This window comes from Eumetopias jubatus, unplaced genomic scaffold (assembly GCF_037043125.1).
Source record: "Eumetopias jubatus isolate StellerSeaLion01/CBP00866 unplaced genomic scaffold, mEumJub1_p1.0 scaffold_17, whole genome shotgun sequence".
NCBI classification, from domain to species: domain Eukaryota; kingdom Metazoa; phylum Chordata; class Mammalia; order Carnivora; family Otariidae; genus Eumetopias; species Eumetopias jubatus.
In genome coordinates, this window is record NW_028274823.1 from 3127736 (window position 1) to 3147611 (window position 19876).

Genomic DNA, 19876 nt, shown 5'->3' on the forward strand with positions numbered 1-19876 from the left:
CAATTCCTTTTCACTTTCCAGCCTTCCCTGACCAGACACACCTCTCCAGCCCAACCCGAATAAAGAAGCCACCCGCCGCCAAGTCCTCCTCTTCTACCACCTATTTCTTTCTTTTCAGAACTTACTACGATGTGAAATTACCTTGGTAATATGTGACTCGATGACCCTACTGTTCTATACCCCCAGTGACTAGCATAATGGTGGCATATAAATGTTAGATAGATAGATTCTGACACAATACTGAACAATGCTGGTCACTACTGCTAAGCCTACAATGGGAATGACCACTGGCCAGGGTGGCCCTGAGAACAATTAAACCTTACATTCAGAGACATCTTGTTAAACTTCATTAAGAGGCTTCCTTCTAACTCTGTGACACGATCTAAAAGGAAAATTTTTCATAATCAAATTCTTTATCCAAATAGGTATTTAATGTTTTTGGTAGCTTTTTAAAAGACCTTTGCCAAACTTAGCCCAGGAATGGCTAATAAACTTTGTTAATTATTAGTATTTTTTTATTATCGAGACAGCATAAATAAAAACTAGGATATTTTTAAGATTTAGCTTCTACTTGAATTATCTGAGAGGCATTTATAGAGCTCCCCCAAAATGGAATCCTACACACGTTCTCTTTAAGTGCCATCATTACTATCATTAGTATCATGCCAGGTACCTAGCTACACAGCTGGTCGTTCCCTTCTGGAGATTGCCCTGCATTGTCTGTTTTCACAAGCTAATTGTACAGACATTTAGAATGAGACATTTCTATAACCATATAGAAATTATCTATACTGATTATATAGACCCTTAGAAATTAAATACTATGAACTGTATTTTAAGATGCTTACACATTTAAGAATAAATCAAACTAAAACAATTCCTATTTTTTGAGAATCAAAAAATACAAATTTAAATACATAACTCCTTCTATACCTTTGCCTTCATACCTGAAGTTACAATGGACATAATAAAATGCAAGTACAGCAGGTACTATACAAACAAGATCACTACAAAATGAAAACACAGTGGTACACACCTCACCAACCAGGTGGCCCGATAAGCCTGACTTTGAGAATTTATGTACTAAAGTGCATTATAAGGTAAAATGATTACCACAGCCTAACTGGATCAGAATACCAAGCTGGAAGAGGGGTGGGGGAGGCTGACATAGAGGGTGGGAGCCACCTACACAAAGGAAAGCCATAAAAAAAATGAAAACAAGGTAAGGTAAAGGTCCCTATTTCAAGTATCCCACCGTCTAGTCAAGAAGCCAATCAAGGGGCGCCTGAGTAGGTCAGTTGGTTGGGTGTCCCACTCTTGATTTTGGCTCACATCACAATCTCAGGGTTGTGAGATCAAGCCCCACGTTGGGCTCCATGCTGGACATGGAATCGGCTTGGGATTCTCTCTCTCCCTCCCCCTCTGCCCCCCCAAGTGCTCTCTCTCTCTTTAAAAAAAAAAAAGAAAAAAAAACAGCCAATCAAAACAGGAAATTAAATGACAGAACAGACAAAAACACAAGATATTCTCTAAAAGTTGAACCAATGGCACAAAGTTTGGAGATGAAAGAAAAAAAAGCCACAGGAGTACACAGGAAACTTCATATAAAATGGATTTGAATTGAATCATCATGTTGTATGCCTAAACATACAACCTCCATTTGAAGAAAAATAAATAATAAATTTAATAATAAAAAACAAACTGGATAAAAATTTCAATAATCAAATCAGAATAAAATCAAATGTAATGTAAAAATGGACAGCCACTCCTATAAAAAAATGAGTTTGATCTGGACCTCAAACAGAACTGACAGTCCCCAACTTCCCACCACAAAGAGTCCTGTGCTCCTCTTCCTCCTCCCTACCTTGCCACCAGACACTAGACCTTGAAAGATTCTATCTCTCAAACAAGTGATTAAATGATAAATGTGTTTTCCCACTTTAGTTAAAGATAAAGTGTTAACAAACTGACTTAATGTAATCTGAAAAGGGCATGTAACATTTTAATTAGCCATTTAATTTTATTCTGAACAAATGTTAAGTTTTCAATAAGACTTTTAGCAATAAGAGTAACTTGTGTGGGCGCCTGGGTGGCTCAGTTGGTTAAGCAACTGCCTTCGGCTCAGGTCATGATCCTGGAGTTCCGGGATCGAGTCCCACATCAGGCTCCCCACTCAGCGGGGAGTCTGCTTCTCCCTCTGACCCTCTTCCCTCTCGTGCTCTCTATCTCCCATTCTCTGTCTCTCAAATAAATAAATAAAATCTTTAAAAAAAAAAAAAAAAAGAATAACTTGTGTATCTCCCCTAAGCCCTTGGAGGCAGGCAAACCTCCGCGTGGGGCCCAGAGCCTCACGTAGGTCTAGACAGGGTGGCCAGCGCAGGAGAGGGCCACCCTGCAAGGCACAGGCATAGACGTGGTGCCAAGAAGCATGCGAGCACTCTGTCACTACATCATCAGTACAGGCCAGAGCGTGCTCATTCAGCTGCAATAAACCTAAGAGTACTGCCTTTCAGCAACCTGTTCCAATGAGCAGGAACTACTCAGGCCAAAACGTATGCTCACTTTTCTCAGGTATTGCTTTTCCATCATCTACAAAATAAGAAATTGTTTATGGTCACAAAACTTTACAAACTCTTAAAAACATCATGTTTAAGATCACCTACATAATGATTTTGTAAATTTAAATTATAGAATCAATTGATCTCTATAATTCACAAGTCAAAAATGCCAGACTAGGGGCACCTGGGTGGCTCAATCAGTTAGGCGGCTGCCTTCGGCTCAGGTCATGATCTCAGGGTCCTGGGATTGAGTCCCATGTCGGGCTCCCTGCTCAGCGCAGTCTGCTTCTCCCTCTCCTTATGCTCCGCCCCCAGCTCGTGCATGCATGCTCTCTAATAAATATCTTTAAAAAGAAAAAAACTAAGAAATCAAATTAAAAGACACAGAGGTGGCAGGACATCAGTTCCCTACCCTAGATGGCTCAAAAGCTCTCATTAACAAAAGAAAGCTCTCTTTAAACGAACTGCAACCTCTCTTACTGGGGCATGCCAACAGATCTCTCAAATATTTTACTTATTTACTCATCATTTAAATTACCTACCTTACAAACTCCATGCAAATTATCTTTGCCATTTAAAAGAAACACTGCAGGGGCACCTGGGTGGCTCAGTCACTTAAGCATCCGACTCTTGGCTTCAGCTCAGGTCATGATCTCAGGGTTGTGAGATCAAGTCCCGTGTCAGGCTCCAAGCTCAGTGCAGAGTCTGTTTGAGATTTTGAGATTCTTTCCCCCTCCCTCTCTCTCCCCCTCTGCAGCTTCCCTCCACTCACATGCTCTCTAAAATAAATAAAATCCTAAAAAAAAAAAAAAAGAAAAGAAAAACCACTCCACAGAGTCAATTTCCAGAAAGCAATGCCTCCTGGAAGAACTACCCACTTCATGCTGTCAGCCTTCCACGAACAGCAGGTGCACTCAGGTTCAGGTGTCCCCGACAGATAAGGACTTCCCAACCCCTGGCTTACTCAGACACTTAAGCACTTGAACAACTTAAAATCTCACTGCCAAGTGTGGTACCAATGTGAGAAGTAATTCTATAGTTGCTTTAAATAAATCATTCAGATGGCAGCTAAGAACAATGTGTTATCTAAACCAGAAACATTATACACATAAAAGCAGACATGCAACAATTACCATCATCTTGACTAATCTTATGATTGAAATGTTTAATCATTCATTTCACTGGTAATCATTATCTTTTATCAGTGACCAAACATGCAGTTTCAATGTCTCCTTCTATTATTTATATTGGACATTTTAGGGTTACATTCTAAGGTTACATTACACATTTCATTGGAATTCTAAGTGCGTCCTTAAATTTTAAGAAGCTATTACATCTATATTTGCTCTATCTTCATAAAAAAAAAAAAACACTGAAAGGAATCATGCAAAATTAATATAAACAGTCCCTTCTTTACAGGGTGGGACACCAGGGCTGGCAGGGAAGGTGGGGGGGGGGGAGCATTCTCACTGTACACCCTTTACCCTGTTCTGATTTTGAGATATCTAACTGCAATACCTATTCAAAGCACACTTACCTATATAGAAATTGCCTGAAAATTACATCGCCTATTACACAGATGAATTAGCCTGTCAGAATTCTGTTTTCAGGTTACATAAAAAGTGGAAAGTACAGAAGATACCACTTTTAGCCCCATAAATGGGTGTATTTGCCAAAATGTGCTCTGAACTCACTAATTATAGTTTTAAAAAATAAGGATTTGGTACTTTTTGTTTCTTTAAATCCTAAGGATTTCAAGTTTTTGAATACAGGGTGTGCCTCCCTTCCCAAAAATTCATTTCTAAGATTCTTGACTCCTATTTGGGCTTTGTTGCCTCAACCAAGACTAAGTCCTAATTGACAGCATTAAATGTGCTAAACCAAGTGAGCTAATCTACAGCCTCAACTACCACCTTCCTAGTACGTGCCCACCCAAGAGACAAACTAGGAACGTAGAGTGTGCACAGCCGGGTGGAAACAAGGCAAGGCAGGGAGATGCTCGATTCCTTTCTCCTCTGCTTCCTAAACAGGTCAGAAAAGCTTTCAGTTTCTCCTATAGGTCTGGATTTACGTGATCCAAGACAGCTGCTTCTTCCTGTTCCCCTGGTTCCTAGCAGCCTCCACACACCCTTTCTTCAGTCGCTTTCCGTATCACACCTTGCTCTTCAATGAAGCAAGCTTTGTTAATATTTTTACTATATTCAAAACACGATGATCCACAGTGAATGATCTAGTTGCTTCTGCTGGCGAACATCCCCACTACCCATCCTGCAATTTACAGGTTCTGTCCTCCCACCACACATGTTAGGGAAAGTGTAGTTATTGTCACAGTATTTCATACTTGAGAAATGCAGAACAATTTTAAGTTTTTTAAGAATCTACTGCAAAAATAATAAAAAATAACACCAATTATAAACATGTGGAATTCCAAATCCTTCCTCCCTTATGTTAATAAAATGCAGTCTGCCTCATAAAAGACGTGACACCAAAAATATAATACCTTCACAAACGAAACTTGAGGCTGTTCTTTGGCTAATTCTGCCATCACGTCGTTCATCTGAGCACACTGTGGAGCCCACGGCGCCCAAAAATGGACCACAAGGAGGGACCTGGAAATCATCAAAATGCAATCTTTTAAAGTTACAGTATCTTTAGAAATAAGGAAATACTGACAGAGATTAAAATCTATTACCAAAACAACCTTTACAAGAACTGCCTGAATTGTTTTTCTACTGCTAGAATTCTATCGTATTAAACACAGACTGAAATATAAGGCTTACTACAAGGTCTTGGTAATCTTTTGGGTGAGTTTTCAAGTTAATGATATTTCTTGAATGAAGACTTAGCTCATATGAAGTGGTTCTAAATATTCATCCATCTCAACTAATAGTCATATAAATCAATTATGTTTTCAGACCCTTAGGAAAGGTGGAAACTAGATTTCTGCAGCCAAGGCACCATGTCTGTGACAAATGGCTACAGATGCATAGGTACTATGGGGTATTCACTTTTTAAGCACAGTACTGTGATGCTGGGCTCTAACTGTGACCATAGGAACAGGAATAAAATGTTGAAAATGGAAGGCACGCAGGCAGAAAACAAGGGAAAAAATGGAACTGATTTTCACAAAGACAGGCTTTTTTTATATTCTACCACAAAAGATTTTCTAAAAATTGATGGTATGAACTAGAACAGTGGATTAATAAATTACTAAGTTCTTAGGCATCTCAGTAGGTACTTATCAACTATTTTCATATAAAATGGTCTTGGCTAAGATTATCTTTTAAGTCTATCTTCATTTTAAACTGAAAAACCCTTCTATAGGAGTCTAAGTACAAACTATAATTATCCCCAACCAAAAAAATCTGAAAAATCAGGAAGGAAACACACTGAAAAATATGTCACACAGAGAAAGGAGCTAAGGACAACTAACCTGTGGGCAAGGAAAGGAGTGGCGAACTGTAAAACCAGGCAAACAGTACAGCTCCCACCCAGCGCTGGTGAGCAGCCAAGGGAGGACTTCAGAGGTAGGAGGGGCAGGATTTGGTGACCTTGGAAGCATGGTCTAGAGCCAACTCCAAGTTTCTGGCTCAGTGACTGATGACTAGTGGTGGCACGAGCCACGCATCATGTATTGAAGCTGCTAACCTGAGAGGAAAGGAAGCCTGAGGGGGGTGGGGGCTGTTAGTGATGGTCTGGAGCTGAGGAAAGAAGTCTGTGCTTCATCTGCAGACAGATTTGGGAATCCAAGAAATGGAGCTGGCACCAAGCTCTCCTTACGCTACAGGATAAAAGACAGAGGTCAGAGCCTCTGGGCTCATCGACAGTAAGCTAGGACAGATGGAGGAAAAGGAACCCAGGCAGTAGACCAGAAAATGGAACCTAAAAAGCACAGCAAGGTTAAAGGGCCTCCCAGAAGTCAAGAGAAAGATGTCAAGAAGGAAGGTGTGACAACCATCCAATGCAGCTGGAAGGGCCCCAGCAATGCTGCAGGGCAGATTCTTCTGCCTGAGTCAGACGGCAGCATGCGGGGACCGAACCTAAGATGAGGCTGTAGGCTGCTAGAAATCTACACTTGAAGAGATGGGGCTGTAAACAGAGAGTCCTAGGCAGAGGGAAAGACAGGATCAAGGGATTTGCGCTCTTTTTAATACAAGAAAATCTTTACGTTTGTTTCATAGAGGGTAGTGCAAGTGGAAAGGGAAAGGATAAAGACACAAGAGAGGCTGAGGATGCAAAGGTCTTTGGGGGCGGCAGGAGGGGAAATCTAAGAGCAGAGAATTCACCATGAGGGAAGGGACAGCCTCCTCTGGGTCAGGAGTGAAGGAATCAAGAATGGGACGTCAGATGTCGGGGGAGGGGAGAATAGAAGGAGAGTGGGGGAGATGCTCCTGGAAGTCCCGTTTTCCCAGGCAGGAAGCAAGGTCATTTGCTGAAACAAAGGAAAATGGAGGACTGCAGTCACAGACAGCAGTGAGGAAGAAGGGAGAGCAGCCCAGGGGCACGCAAGAGGAAAGCAGGAAAGACCCACCTAAGGCTGGAAAGGACATATTGTGGGTCCCTAATCAATGGGTTCTCATTGGTGTCCAGCAGAACTCAGAAGCTTCAATGTGTGGGTAGGTGGGCCTCAGGGTCTATGGCAGAGACTATGCTGTGTCCCTCTGCTCCTGGGCACACAGACTGACGACACTGCTCAGTCATCCCTGCAGCTGTTGGGGCCCTGGAGCTGAGCTCTGGCCACCTTCCCATTATCTTACATAGCCAAATAACATCCTCTGCCATGTGCAAAGGATGCTGGGGAAGCCCCAAGGCCTACAGGTCCCACAAAAGGACCTGCACAAGAATATTCACAGCAGGGGCGCCTGGGTGGCTCAACTGGTTAAGCGACTGCCTTCAGCTCAGACCATGATCCCGGAGTCCCAGGATGGACTCCTGCATCAGGCTCCTGCTCAGAGGGGAGTCGGCTTCACCCTCTGACCCTCCCCCTGCTCATGCTCTCTCTTCCTCTCTCAAATAAACAAAACATTAAAAAAATAAATAAATAAATAAATAAATAAGAATGTTCACAGCCTCAGACACAACAGCCAAAAACTGGAAATAACCCAAATGTCTACAAATTGGAGAAACTGTTGTATATTTATACAACAGAATACTAATGGGCAATAAAACGAAACCAACCATAGATGCATGCAACAATGTGCATCTTGAAAACATGATGATGAAGAAAACAACCCAGACATACAAGACCACGAGCTGTGTAACTCCATTTACATAAAGTACAAAGAACAGGCAAAACTAACCTATAGTGACAGAGAGTGGATCAGTGGCGGGGATTATGGGAAAGGAGCTAAAGAACATTCTGGGGCTCTATATTGTTTTGAATGGTGGTTACTTGTGTATGTACAACTGTTAAGATTTATCACACCTAGCTATCAAAACCTGTGCATTTTATTATGGTATGTAAGTAATGCCTCATTTTTTTTTTAAAAGCTGGGATACCACTTTTAACTAAACTGAAAAAGGACTTTTTAAATAATAATATTCCATGATTAAAAAAAAGATGAAACGAGCCAAGCAGCTCCATATCCTACTGGTAAAAATTAAATTGGAAACTTTCAGAAATTTCCTACACACGGTCAAGTATCTATCCTAAGGAGTGAAGACACCTTCCCATTATCTTACATAGCCAAATAACAGGAAGAATCAATTCTTCAACCACACTATAGCTTTTTTAATGGTCCTATAACAAAATATTATCAAGCCATTAAAAATCATATTTCAAAGAATTTTAATGACATGGGAAAATGCTCACAATATTATATTTTTTAAAATTTAAATGTTACCAAATTTTTTAACAGTATGAACTGACCTATGCAAAAAAGATAACACCTGAAACTAATATACTATTGTGCATTAATTATACTCTAACAGTTTAAAAAAAAAAGGAAAAAAGGTATACCCACACAATTTAAATTCCATTACTACTAACGTGGTTTTGAAGAGTAATTTAAATATACAATCTTAACTTCCATGGTGTAAAAGAGCAATAATAACTAGGGGTGCCTGGGTGGCTCAGTAGAGTGTCTGCCTTCCGCCCAGGTCAGGGTCCTGGGATGGAGCCCCACACTGGGCTCTCCGCCCAGCAGGAAGCCTGCTTCTCCCTCTCCCTCTGCCTGCTGCTCCCCCTGCTTGTGCTCACACTCTGTCAAATTAATAAATAAAATCTTCTAAAAATATTTTAAAAATAAAACAAAATAAAATAGAAATAATACCCTGGGATATTGGGAAGATCAAACAAAAATACAAAAACATTTAAAAATAAAAGCATGTTAATAAAAATAGTAATTTTACAGTATCCACAATAACCTCCTATTCAGATGCTCAGCTCTCTACGGACGCGCTGCCTAGCAGCGTAAGGACATCAACCTGAAACAAAGGTAAATGCTGCCACCCCTCTCTTAGGTTACACGTCTGCATGAAATAACCCAAGTTGCAAGGTGCACTGTTCGAGGAAAAACGTTAAAGACCAGGTTCAAATCCTAACTAACATGATTCTAGACAACGTCATGAACATCGGTTGTACATCAACAAAACAATCAGTGCTCAGTGAAGAGCTGTTGCTGTTATCACTAGGTGTCCTGCTCCTGCAGGTACTTATCTGCAGACAACAGAAGCTGCAGTTTGTTAAAGACTATCGCATGCTAGACTCAAGTATTGTACAAACGGGTATGAATACCCCCACTGTACAGACCAGCTGAGATTTCAGTGATATACAAACACCTGAGATGATTTAAGCAAAACAAAAATTTCTTTTTTAAGATGTTATCCACTTATTTGAGAGAGAGAGAGAGAGGGAAGGAGAGCGCGAGCACAAGTGGGGGGGAGGCAGCGAGAGAAGCAGACGCCCAGCTGAGCCGCGAGCCTGACACAGGGCTGGATCCCAGGACCTGGGAATCGTGACCTGAGCAGAACGCAGGCGTGGAACCGACTGAGCCATCCAGGTGCCCGCAAAAATTTCAATTCACGTAAAATTTTGAAACTGAGAAATGGTATTTAGGAAGTAGATTTCTAAATGGTTACGGCAACAAGTACCGTTTAATATTTTGCAATACTTTCATTTTCACCAAATCGGCAGAGATTCATTCCTTCCAAGATGCCCTCCGTCATTTCCAGCTGCCCTGTTTCAACTAATCACCGCGGGAAGGGTCTGCTGTTTCCTGGATCACTTCGAGTACAGACCACCGGGAAGAATACATCCAAATCGTACGCACTGCGTTATTTCAGGGATCTTTATGGTTTAAAAAAATGAAACATAAAAACCAAAATGTGCAACGCACGAGGCAAAATAGTCTTTCAGGTGACGGTGAGTTCAAACATTGAGGAAGGGCAGGTGCACGCGAGCCCGGCTCCTTTCGGGAGTCCACCCCGTCCCCGCTCGGGCGGCCTGGGTACGCGAGGGCCGGACGCATCACAGCCCAGCCGCCATCGATGAGTAATGGTCGTTTCATTCCCCCCTTTTTTTTCCTCCCCAGACAATGTTCGCAGTAAACCTGAAACGTCGAACGGGCTGTGCTGCTTGACACCTTAACTCCTCCGCCACCTCCGCGAAGCGTGGCCACGCAGAGTACGGCGCCCTTGTCGCCCCGCTCCGTTCCCGACACACGCCACTCGGCGCCCCACCTGCGCTCCCAGGGGGGTACGACCCGCCTGCACTCCCAAGTCGGCAGGCAAAGCGCCCCTGGCTGTGGTCCCGGGGGCGCCGCCCCGAGAGGGCCGAGGGCCCGCACGCCAGGCCCGCTCGGCGCCCGCGCCGCCCCCTGCACCCCACCCCCACCCGGACGGCGCCGCGGCTCCGATCCGTCTCCCCGCCGCGCAAGCCGAGGCCCGGCTCCGAAGTTGCCCGGGGGTTCCAAGTCTGGCTGCGGGCACGGTCGGGGGCCGCCTCGCAGCCAATCGGACCCTGCAGCTCGCCGCCGGCCCTCGGAGGGCTCCCGGGCCCGGCGGGCTCGGCGCTGCGGCGCCGCCCGGAGCACTGGCCCGCGCCCGCCCCCGCCCCGGCAGGGTCCCCGCGCCCGCCCCCGCCCCCGCCCCGGAGCACCCGCCCCGGCACGGTCCCCGCGCCCGCCCCCGCCCCGCCCCGGAGCACCCGCCCCAGCACGGTCCCCGCGCCCGCCCCCGGGCCCCCCGTCCAAGGCGGCCCGGGGCCCAGAGGCACGTGTGCCCAAGCGCAGCCGGCACGCGGGCCGCACAGCGTGAGCACCGCCGGAGTCCGCGGGCACCACAGACGCTCGGCGCCAACCGGGCAAGGGGCCCCAGCAGCGAGGCCTTCCTGAACCGCGGGCTGCCGACAGAGCGGGCCGCGGCCGGGCCTGGGTCGCGGGCCGGCGGGGTCCGCTCGCGCCCTCCCCCCCGGCCCCGGGGCTGAGTCACCGCGTCGCCGGGGGCCCCGGGGGCCGCCGGGGCCAGGCCGAGGGGCCGAGCTCGGCCCCGCATCCCGCTCCTCTTCTGGGGCCAGGGGGCCGGGCTCGGAGGCCGGGAGCCCCACAGGTCGGCCGCCCCACCAGGCCCCGCCGGCGGGGCGCGAGGGAGCCGGGCCGCACGCCGCCGCCGCCCGAGACGCCGCTCCCCGCGCGCGTCCCCTCAGCCCTGCCGCCCGCCGTGCCGCTCACTTGGCTCTGAGGCGCAGCAGCTCCTCAAACTGCTGGGCTGAGCCGACCTCCACCACAGCCGCCACCGCCTCAGCCGCCCCCGCCGCCATGCTGCCGCCGCCAGACAGGAGCAATCGAGCGTGGGCGGCCGGCGGGGGCGGGGCCTCGGGCGGCGGCGCGCGGAAGCCCCGCCCTCCGGCCCCGCCCCGGGCCTGCGCCAGCCGCGAGCGCGGCGGCGGGGCGGGGCTTCCGGGGGAGTGTCCGCGCGCCGGACCCGCGTGCTCCCGGCTCCCCGGGTCTCCGCACCTACCCGCGAGTCCACACCGCGTCGGCGGCGACTACAGCCGCTGGGAGACGGGGTGCGCGCGTGTGGCTGAGTGTAGTTGAAGTCACGAGGTCTGGACGCTCAACAAGATCACACTTTCACCTAAAATGAAATTAAGTAAAAGGCGGGATGTCACCGAAAATGGGAAATCACATGCAGTAAGAGCCACGAGGAACTGTTTTGTATCCAGCTGTGGTGGTACCTCTGCAAATCTAAACAGAAAATTCGTGGGACAAAGCACACACACACACACACACACACACACACACACACAAATGAATTCAAGTAACACTGGGGAATCTGAAGAAGAGGGGCGGATGGCGTGAATGTGGACATCCTGGTCGTGGTTTTGTTCTATGGCTTTGCGAGATGTCATCTTTGGGGGAGAGTGTACGCAGGATCTCTCTGTATTATTCCTTACAACTGCGCGTGACACGAAATTATTTTAAAATGTAAAAAAAGTTTTTTTCAATAAATAAAACCTAGAGATTACAAAAATGCAGTAGAAGGTGGGGGGAACAGCACCTTGCAAAACAGGATGTATATACTCCGATGGCCATTTTAAACAGAACTATAGGTAAATAAAATAGCATAACTCTATATAGATGAACGTAGCATTGAAAAAAAAGGTCTTCAGAAGGATATGCCCCAAAGTATTAGGAGAGCTTGCCCCCAGAAAGGAGGGGAGTCAAAGGGAGCATCTTCCCTTTTTACATCATGTACTTCTTAGTATCATTTGCATTTCTTCAAAGAACACGGACTGGCTTTGTAATTTAAAAAAATAATGAAATTGTAATGCACTAGAGAAATGTGCTATAGTGATTCTTTTTCAAAAAGCAGCAGTATTCACTCCCTCTAATGTGGCTGTTTTAAAAATTCTGACTTTCCCTTCAAATGGAATTTGCTGAGAGCAGCACACACCAGCTACAGAGCACCTATCTACTTTCAAAAAAGAATGTTAGGGAAACTCCCAGATTACATTTCCACTTCTGCCTCCTGCTCTCTCTGCAGCTCTCACTATTGACATCAACAGGCCTAACGGTTGGAAGCTGACCTCTGAGCTTTAAAATGCTCTGACTTGGGCCACAAATACCACTCCACTGGGCCCTGAACCCAAGCAGTATTTGGCTGTTGCATCTGAGCTACAGGTCTGTACCCATATATACGTGCCCATGGTGATTTTCAGCCTGCCAAAGCCTTCAACATGTGTCTGTATTTATGTAAAAACATCACTGCCTACCTACACCTTATAGCTAAGGCAACAACCAGACCCACAGCAGGGAAGGGGCAGCATCAAGACTCCCTAGGCTTTCTCTTACCACCTCACACCCATCCGGTGCCCCACCATGGCACCCCACCCCACCCAGGTGCTGTTAATACCCTGTCCTCTCTCTAAGCACGTTGCACCCAAAGGGAACAACTCATTATCTATCAAACTGGTGTAGCCTGTTGCAGAGTACTCTGGACTTGGCTCTCCCAAAGGCCCCTGTTGGTGCTCAAAAGCTCAAAGACACAGGAAGGCAAGATATTGGGGCTGATTTTGGTCAATGTCCCCAATGTGTGTTCATCCCAGGCACTGACCTTCTGCTGACCTCCTATGTAAGCATCATGTAGCCATGTGCTATTCCCTTAGGGCATCCCCTTTGGGAACCCAGTGACATTTTACCTGAAGTGTCCCCTGGGTAGGAGCTTCTCCTGGGCTTCCAGACCCTGCTCAGTCAGGAACGCAGAACAGCTCTCCCAACACAGCCAGCCCTGAAAAGGACGTCAGGTTTCCCCAAGGGTGCTGTGTGGCACCTCGGGGACCTGGCACATGGGGACCCATGCTTGGGTTCTGGGTTGTGAAGACTGAAATCCTGGCCTGGGAGAGCCAAAGCTCCAGACAGAGCTGCAGGGGGCCTTCCTGGCAGCAAAGTAGCTCCACCCACCTGGTGTCAGTGAGTTGACCCCATTTTAAAGGAGAGAGTGTGTGAGAGAGAGATGGAGATGTAATTATTTTTCCAGGTAATGACAGCTAACATTTACTGCTCCTAAATAGGCAAGGAAATATTTTAGCTGTGCATTTTTAATGACACATCCTTCCTTCCAGGGGCCAAGTGTCACTCCCTGGCAGGGCACAGGGCCGAGTGCGAGGCAGACACCAATGAGCCACGGTGGAGAGGAAAACCCAGTCACTATAGAGGAGGACTGTGAAGGACAGGGAACGAAACCCCGCCTGGCAGGGGGTTTGTAAACCTCACCTCGAGGAGCTGAGAGACACAGGAGTACTGAGAGGGAGAGAAGGAGCCAGCGTTTTTAATGGGCAAAGCATGGCATTAAAAAGTGTTGTTATTCAAGTGAAATGGCCAATGTTTCCTTTCTTTTAAGAGAGACTCTTAAATTCCAATTACTCCGCCCCTGAAGACCAGTTGAGAATAACCCCAACTGGAGGGAATTAATTTCCTTAGGAATTTCCCTGTTACAAGATTAATGGAGCCCCCCTGCAGAGAAACAGTAAAACTGTAAGTACAGTAGATTTGCACCTGAAGGATACATATTTTAATTTCTGTTCTCAAGCTGGGATAACATCTTCTCCAGCTACTATAAAAAGCATAAATGAACACCCGCACGTCTGCTGAGAACCCGTGAACATGGAGCTCCCCAGGAGGAGTCTGTACCTGGCTGGGGATGCCCAGGAGCCCATTCCCCACCCCCCAACGGGCTCACGCTCTGTCCACACTCACTGGTGGCCAGGGCTCCTAAGCAGGGGCACAGTGACCACCACTGGGTGCAGGGCTGGGGAGGACCCAAATAAGGTACTTCCAGAGAGCCCCGACAGGTGGACTAGAGATGACCGAAATCCAGAGCAGAATCCCTGGGCTAGATTCTGCGAAATCCACCCTAATCCCTGTGCCCCTGCCCTGCCATCACCCTGGTACTGCCCTCTCGAGAGACCACAGCGCTGGATGCAGAATAGGGAGAACCAAAAGGCAGGGGTCTGTGTCCTGCCCTGCAGAGCCCTCCAAGGAACTTCTCACCCCACTGTCCATCAGCTTTGGTGGCCCCTTCAAGAATGGGCCTTGGGAAGGGTATCTCGCAAACCAAGTTGAAATATGCCAGCAGGTGGGATGCTCCAACTGTCCCTAACAGTCAGGGGCTATCCCGATGGGGAAATGGGAATGGGCTCTGAGGGTCTGTCTGTCAACCCTTAGGAACCCCAGCCTTGGGTCTCGGCACCAGTCGGCCAATTTTCTGTGTCCCTTTCCTTACCAGAAATTGCTTTTATTGGAAGAACTCTATGTATATGCTGGCTGTAAAGGTTGTTTGTGCTGTCATAGCCAGATTTTTATTGGTTGTATTTTTGCTGCACTTGTTTGAAAAATAATTATTTTCAAAGAAAAGAATAATTACATATCCAGTAAACTAAGTAAGACTCATGTTTATTAGGGACCCCTGACAGATCCTCAAACGTGAAAAAAAGATTTCGAAGCAGTGAATGGACAATTTATGTGCAAGTTTATTTGTAAAAGAGATTTCAAGACATACTTCATCTTGGCTGTGCTAATAAAAATACATTCCATTTCTTTTCAGAAGTGTGCGTTATCTGATGGTTCCACAGCAATCTGGTTTCTCCTAAGATACGACTACATGGATAAGCATGTACCCGCTAACCTAATCCAGAATTGGGTTGAATGTTTTGGGCTTGCTACACACACACACACACACACACACACACACACACACACACACACACGGGCATATCTCATAAGGTGCTCTCTAGAAGAAATATATTTATAAGAAATGTATTCACAAATCTTAATGCAATTACTGAGATCTCCAAAAACACTTTAGTCAGATAATTTTTAAACTCGTGTTTAATTATTTATAATTTATCAGGAAAAAAATTCATCCTGAGCATTGACTGCCCATTTCCCTGCCCAGCATAAATCTAATCTCCTGTCTTCCACGGAGGGCCGACAGGGTGGCCAGATCGGATGCAGAGCCAGTCTGCAGGCTGTAGGTGGCATCAGCTGCCTCCTCAGGCTGGGCAAGGAGCATCCTTTGTTGGTGGTTTCTTTATGCAACCCAGAGAGGCCACAATTCAGAATTTATACAAACTGGTTTCGTATCTGTAAACACTCTGCTGATCCACCAAACAGGTGCTTTTCCCTGACCTGCCAACGTTGAGCACCTTCCCCCCCTTCTCAGTTGACATTCTGTAATGGTTACTAGGTCTGTACTGCACAGGGAAGGCATGCCAGTACAGGGCTGGGGGGAGAGGACGCCATTGTCACTTGCACGCTCACATGCGTGTTTGCTTGCGGGTGTGATCACGGCAGGTGCAGAGTCCAGCACACCCTCTTGAGGATGAGTGTTCATAATCACTGTGTATGTCTATACGCAGCTGCCTATTGTCTTGGGTCAACCTTCTACATTACAGTATTGTGTGTGAGCCCATGTGTGTCTATGCATGTATCCTCTAAGTCCATTTGGTGTTAATTCTCTGCTTCTATTTATAATTTTGCTTCAGTTTTGAGAAACTAAGGACACAGATGAACTTGATTTGGTGTCACAAACAAGATCACTTCTCAATCAGAAGTAATTCTTAAGGGGCGCCTGGGTGGCTCAGTCGTTCAGCGTCTGCCTTCGGCTCAGGTCATGATCCCGGGGTCCTGGGATCGAGCCCCGCATCGGGCTCCCTGCTCCACGGAGAACCTGCTTCTCCCTCTCCCACACCCCTTGCTTGTGTTCCTTCTCTCGCTGTGTCTATCTCTCTGTCAAATAAATAATCTTAAACAAAAAATAATTCTTAAGAGAGCTAAGAAGTTTTAACCAGGCGAGCTCCTCAGGCTGTGTGGTTCCCACAGCTGACGTCTCAGCAAGCACCCTTCCAGACACTGGCTCCCCACCCGTGTGGTCTCATTTGAACGCATGGGCCTCTGTCCCGCCAACCTTGGCATTCTCTCGTGGTCTGCCCTGGCATGGAGATGTCATGGCTGTCTGGAGCATCCAATGGGCACTGTGAGTGGAGCTGGCCCTTCCTGCCCATGGAAAGAATTCAGGGTACAGAGGTCTGGGAAACACTGGGAACACACACACATGTTCCTTAAAGACACAGCTCCACGACGCACAACTCACAGTCACTGGTTCTCAACACACGTCAGATGCCATCCCAACCTGAAAAGCTGATCCGTTTGGCTTTAGTTAAATCAATGACCACAATCTTACCCTTGCCTAACTTCCTCAAAAGTTGGCCTGAACGCTTCCTGCACTTTCTTTTTTTTTTTTTTATTATGTTATGTTAATCACCATACATTACATCATTAGTTTTCGATGTAGTGTTCCACGATTCACTGTTTGCGTATAACACCCAGTGCTCTACGCAGAACGTGCCCTCTTTAATACCCATCACCAGGCTAACCCATCCCCCCACCCCCCTCCCCTCTAGAACCCGCAGTTTGTTTCTCAGAGTCCATAATCTCTCCTGCACTTTCTATTCTGTGAAACAGAACAATGACATTTTCCCCCAGGTGCAGGACAAAGGGACACCAGAATTCTGTTTTGTCACCTGAAATGTGTATTTGGACCTTTTCCAGAGTTGCTGTGTGAATGTTGGCCCAGCACAATGGCCCCCCGCTAGATCCAGTGGGCCGGTCAGGGCAGAAATGTATGATGCTCAAGGCACCTGTACTCAGCCGACTCGGGAGCCACCGCAACTGCCGTGGGCAGCTGTTCTCCAGGAAGTCCGGGGGCAGTTTCGGGAGGTGGGGTGGCAAAAGAATGACATAGCTCTGGGTGCGGGGACCAAATCTGGGTTTGCTTCAAATCCAGAAGGGATTCCCTGTTCGGTGGTCTCCAAACTGGCTTGGCCCTGTCGGATTTCAACAGCTGGGACGGTTTTCCTGTGAAATCACTACTGAATTTAATTTCCTTCCTCCAGAACCAAACAAGCAAAAAAAGAAAGGGGGAAAAAAAAGCATACCACTGATATTTAAACGCTGCATGGGCCCTGTTGCCCTGTAGTATGTATATAACATAAATGAGTCAGTATTTCATGTTCTCATGATGAAGTAGCTAAGTTGACACCTCCATGGATGTGTCCTTCCATCAGGGGAAAGCAAACCTTGGTGGTAACTCCATCATTAGCCTACATTAAGTCAGTATCTATTACTCATTCATATGAAATACACTTTATTATTTCTTTAATACTTATTTAATTTATTGTTCATTTATTACTTATTTAACTATTTAATTTATTATTTAATCAGAATATCTCACCTAAAAATTCCAATGCCAACACCCCCGTTAGACTCTCCGACCAAGACATACATCCTTTTCTCAGCTCGATTGTGTTGAACTACAGAATGAATAACAGGAGATAGTGGTGAAAGTCTCCTTCCTATGATAAGAGGAAGAGGTATGGGACCCCGGAAAGAGTAGCCCTTGGTGCCCCACATCTGAGGGAGACGGTGCCACTAAGCCACATCTGGCCAGTTCTGCAGACCCTAAGGACAGCTCTGCCAGGTACCGAGCCTGGCAGAGGTCCGGCCGCAGCCGTCCTAGGGGCTGAGATGGAAGAGAAAGAGCTATCTGACATCCTTGGCCCCTCCATGGGGGAGACTGTCAGCCCCACCTTCTATCCTGCTGCGTTTTATTCCTATTGTCCCTGACTCTCCGGCTTTCTCTCAGGACTGGGGCAGACCAGGAGGGATGCTTTCCACCATCTGGATGAAAGCCCAATTTTCTAGTTTTCCATGCATTTTTTTTGTCCCTGAATCACAACGAGCAGTGACTGGACCCCTCTTCAGGATGCACAGTGGGGTTCTGGGCACCCAATTTTCTCCCACCTTGAATCATCATTCCTCCACAGGACTGAGTTATTATTGACCATAACCGTATTTACCTTACAGAAATATGTCCTTTTATGATGGGACATAAATATGAAATGACAGTGTTCTAGAATACCTGGTCACTAACACGGCAGGATGAAGCCAAATTCCAAAAGAATCCCAAGGCCTAATCATGTCCTTAAAGAGAATGTTCTAAGCGATGGTACAAACCTTTAACACTATTTAGCAATCTCTTCGGAGAGGGTCTGTCTCTTATTTACCGGAAGATGTAGTATATGAGCTTCCACGCCTTTGCTTTTGTTTTGTAATTTCAAATTGTACATAGTCAGGAAATATTGCATTCATGGGCAATCAATTTATTTTGATTGATAAAAAGGGGTTAATAAAAACCCCCTTAGAAATAACAAGAAGGGAACAGTAATAAATCTCTCATGGTGTCTTCTTTCGTGGTGCATAAAGAGAGCAAGCTTCTTTACTTCTCCTCAATAAGTCTTTTCCTTTATTTTCTATACCTAGTGAGTCATTTATAACCCTTATTACTTCCAACCCACACACAGTCATATTTCCACATGCAGGGGGTTCTCCTCGCTAGGTCGTGAGAGCCGAGAGGCCAAAACACCCTATAATTTATATGAAAATACATGCCAAAAATGGATTATCAAACATAACCAACGTGACTTCATACACTCGCAAATAAAAGAAATTTAGGATGAAATAGAAAACATCATGCTAAAATTTCAATCTATTGTTGAGACGGCGTAGCACAGAAAGTACGTTGGTGTCTGGCGCTTGGCAAACGTTGCCAAGTGTTAAGGAGCAGAGATAAGTTAAGATGAGATACAATTAATACTTCCATTCAAACAGAAAGCTATTATTGATTTTAGAAGGCACAGTTGTGGGTTTTTAATATTTTTATTTTTTACAGCACCTGTGAAGAAAATGCAAAACGACAGATCATGAAATGCTTGCCTTCTGTACATAGCAAGTGTTTACACTTACATTATGGATGGATCAGGGCACAGACATTATATAGCATCATATACATCTCTAATATGCACTGGTCATAAAGTCCTTCCTCAATATTAAATAATTATCTATTGTTGGTCACCCCTGAAGAGCACATTTACAACGCCAGGAAATAATTTAGGGAACTGGCTTAGATCACAAAATTCTCCACGTAGAGATATTATTTTGAAAGTTGACGTATGGTGGGTTATTTTTTTTTTTTTGCCTCAATGAAGTATTCCTGGATCATTATAAAGACTGAATTTAGAGAAATCTTACACCAAGTCTTGCCATAAAAGAAAATAGAGCCTGAGCTAAAAGGGCACTGGAGCAAAACCATGACCCCCAGGAAAACATACATGCGCTGATCTTCTGGAGAGAGGTGCATCTCTCAGATTTGAATCCTCTAGGAATAAAACAGCCCGTCCACAGTGAGAGTCCCTTACAAGTTGCCTGTTCACTGTAGACTTGAAGACCAAGGCTGACAACGAGGGCCAAGAGATAGGAAAG

General features: G+C 46.1%; 1 protein-coding gene across 5 annotated transcripts in view; it reads right to left on the reverse strand.

Moving 5' to 3' along the window:
* GLRX3 (glutaredoxin 3) overlaps positions 1-11349 on the reverse strand; it is a 32835-nt gene extending 21486 nt beyond the window's left edge. For 4 of the 5 annotated variants that reach the window (XR_015767064.1, XR_015767065.1, XR_015767066.1 and 1 more), the window contains exons 1-2: positions 11228-11349; positions 5059-5167 (exon numbers count right to left, since the gene is read on the reverse strand). Coding sequence is in view for 2 of the 5 variants with exons in the window: in XM_028119930.2 (XP_027975731.1) it covers positions 5059-5167; positions 11228-11316 (198 nt within the window). In the remaining 3 variants the exon portion in view is untranslated. Of the gene's footprint in view, positions 1-5058; positions 5168-9650; positions 10033-11227 lie in introns of those variants that run through there. The other variant, XM_028119931.2, reaches the window with a different exon arrangement.
* Between the last annotated feature and the right edge of the window lie 8527 nt (positions 11350-19876).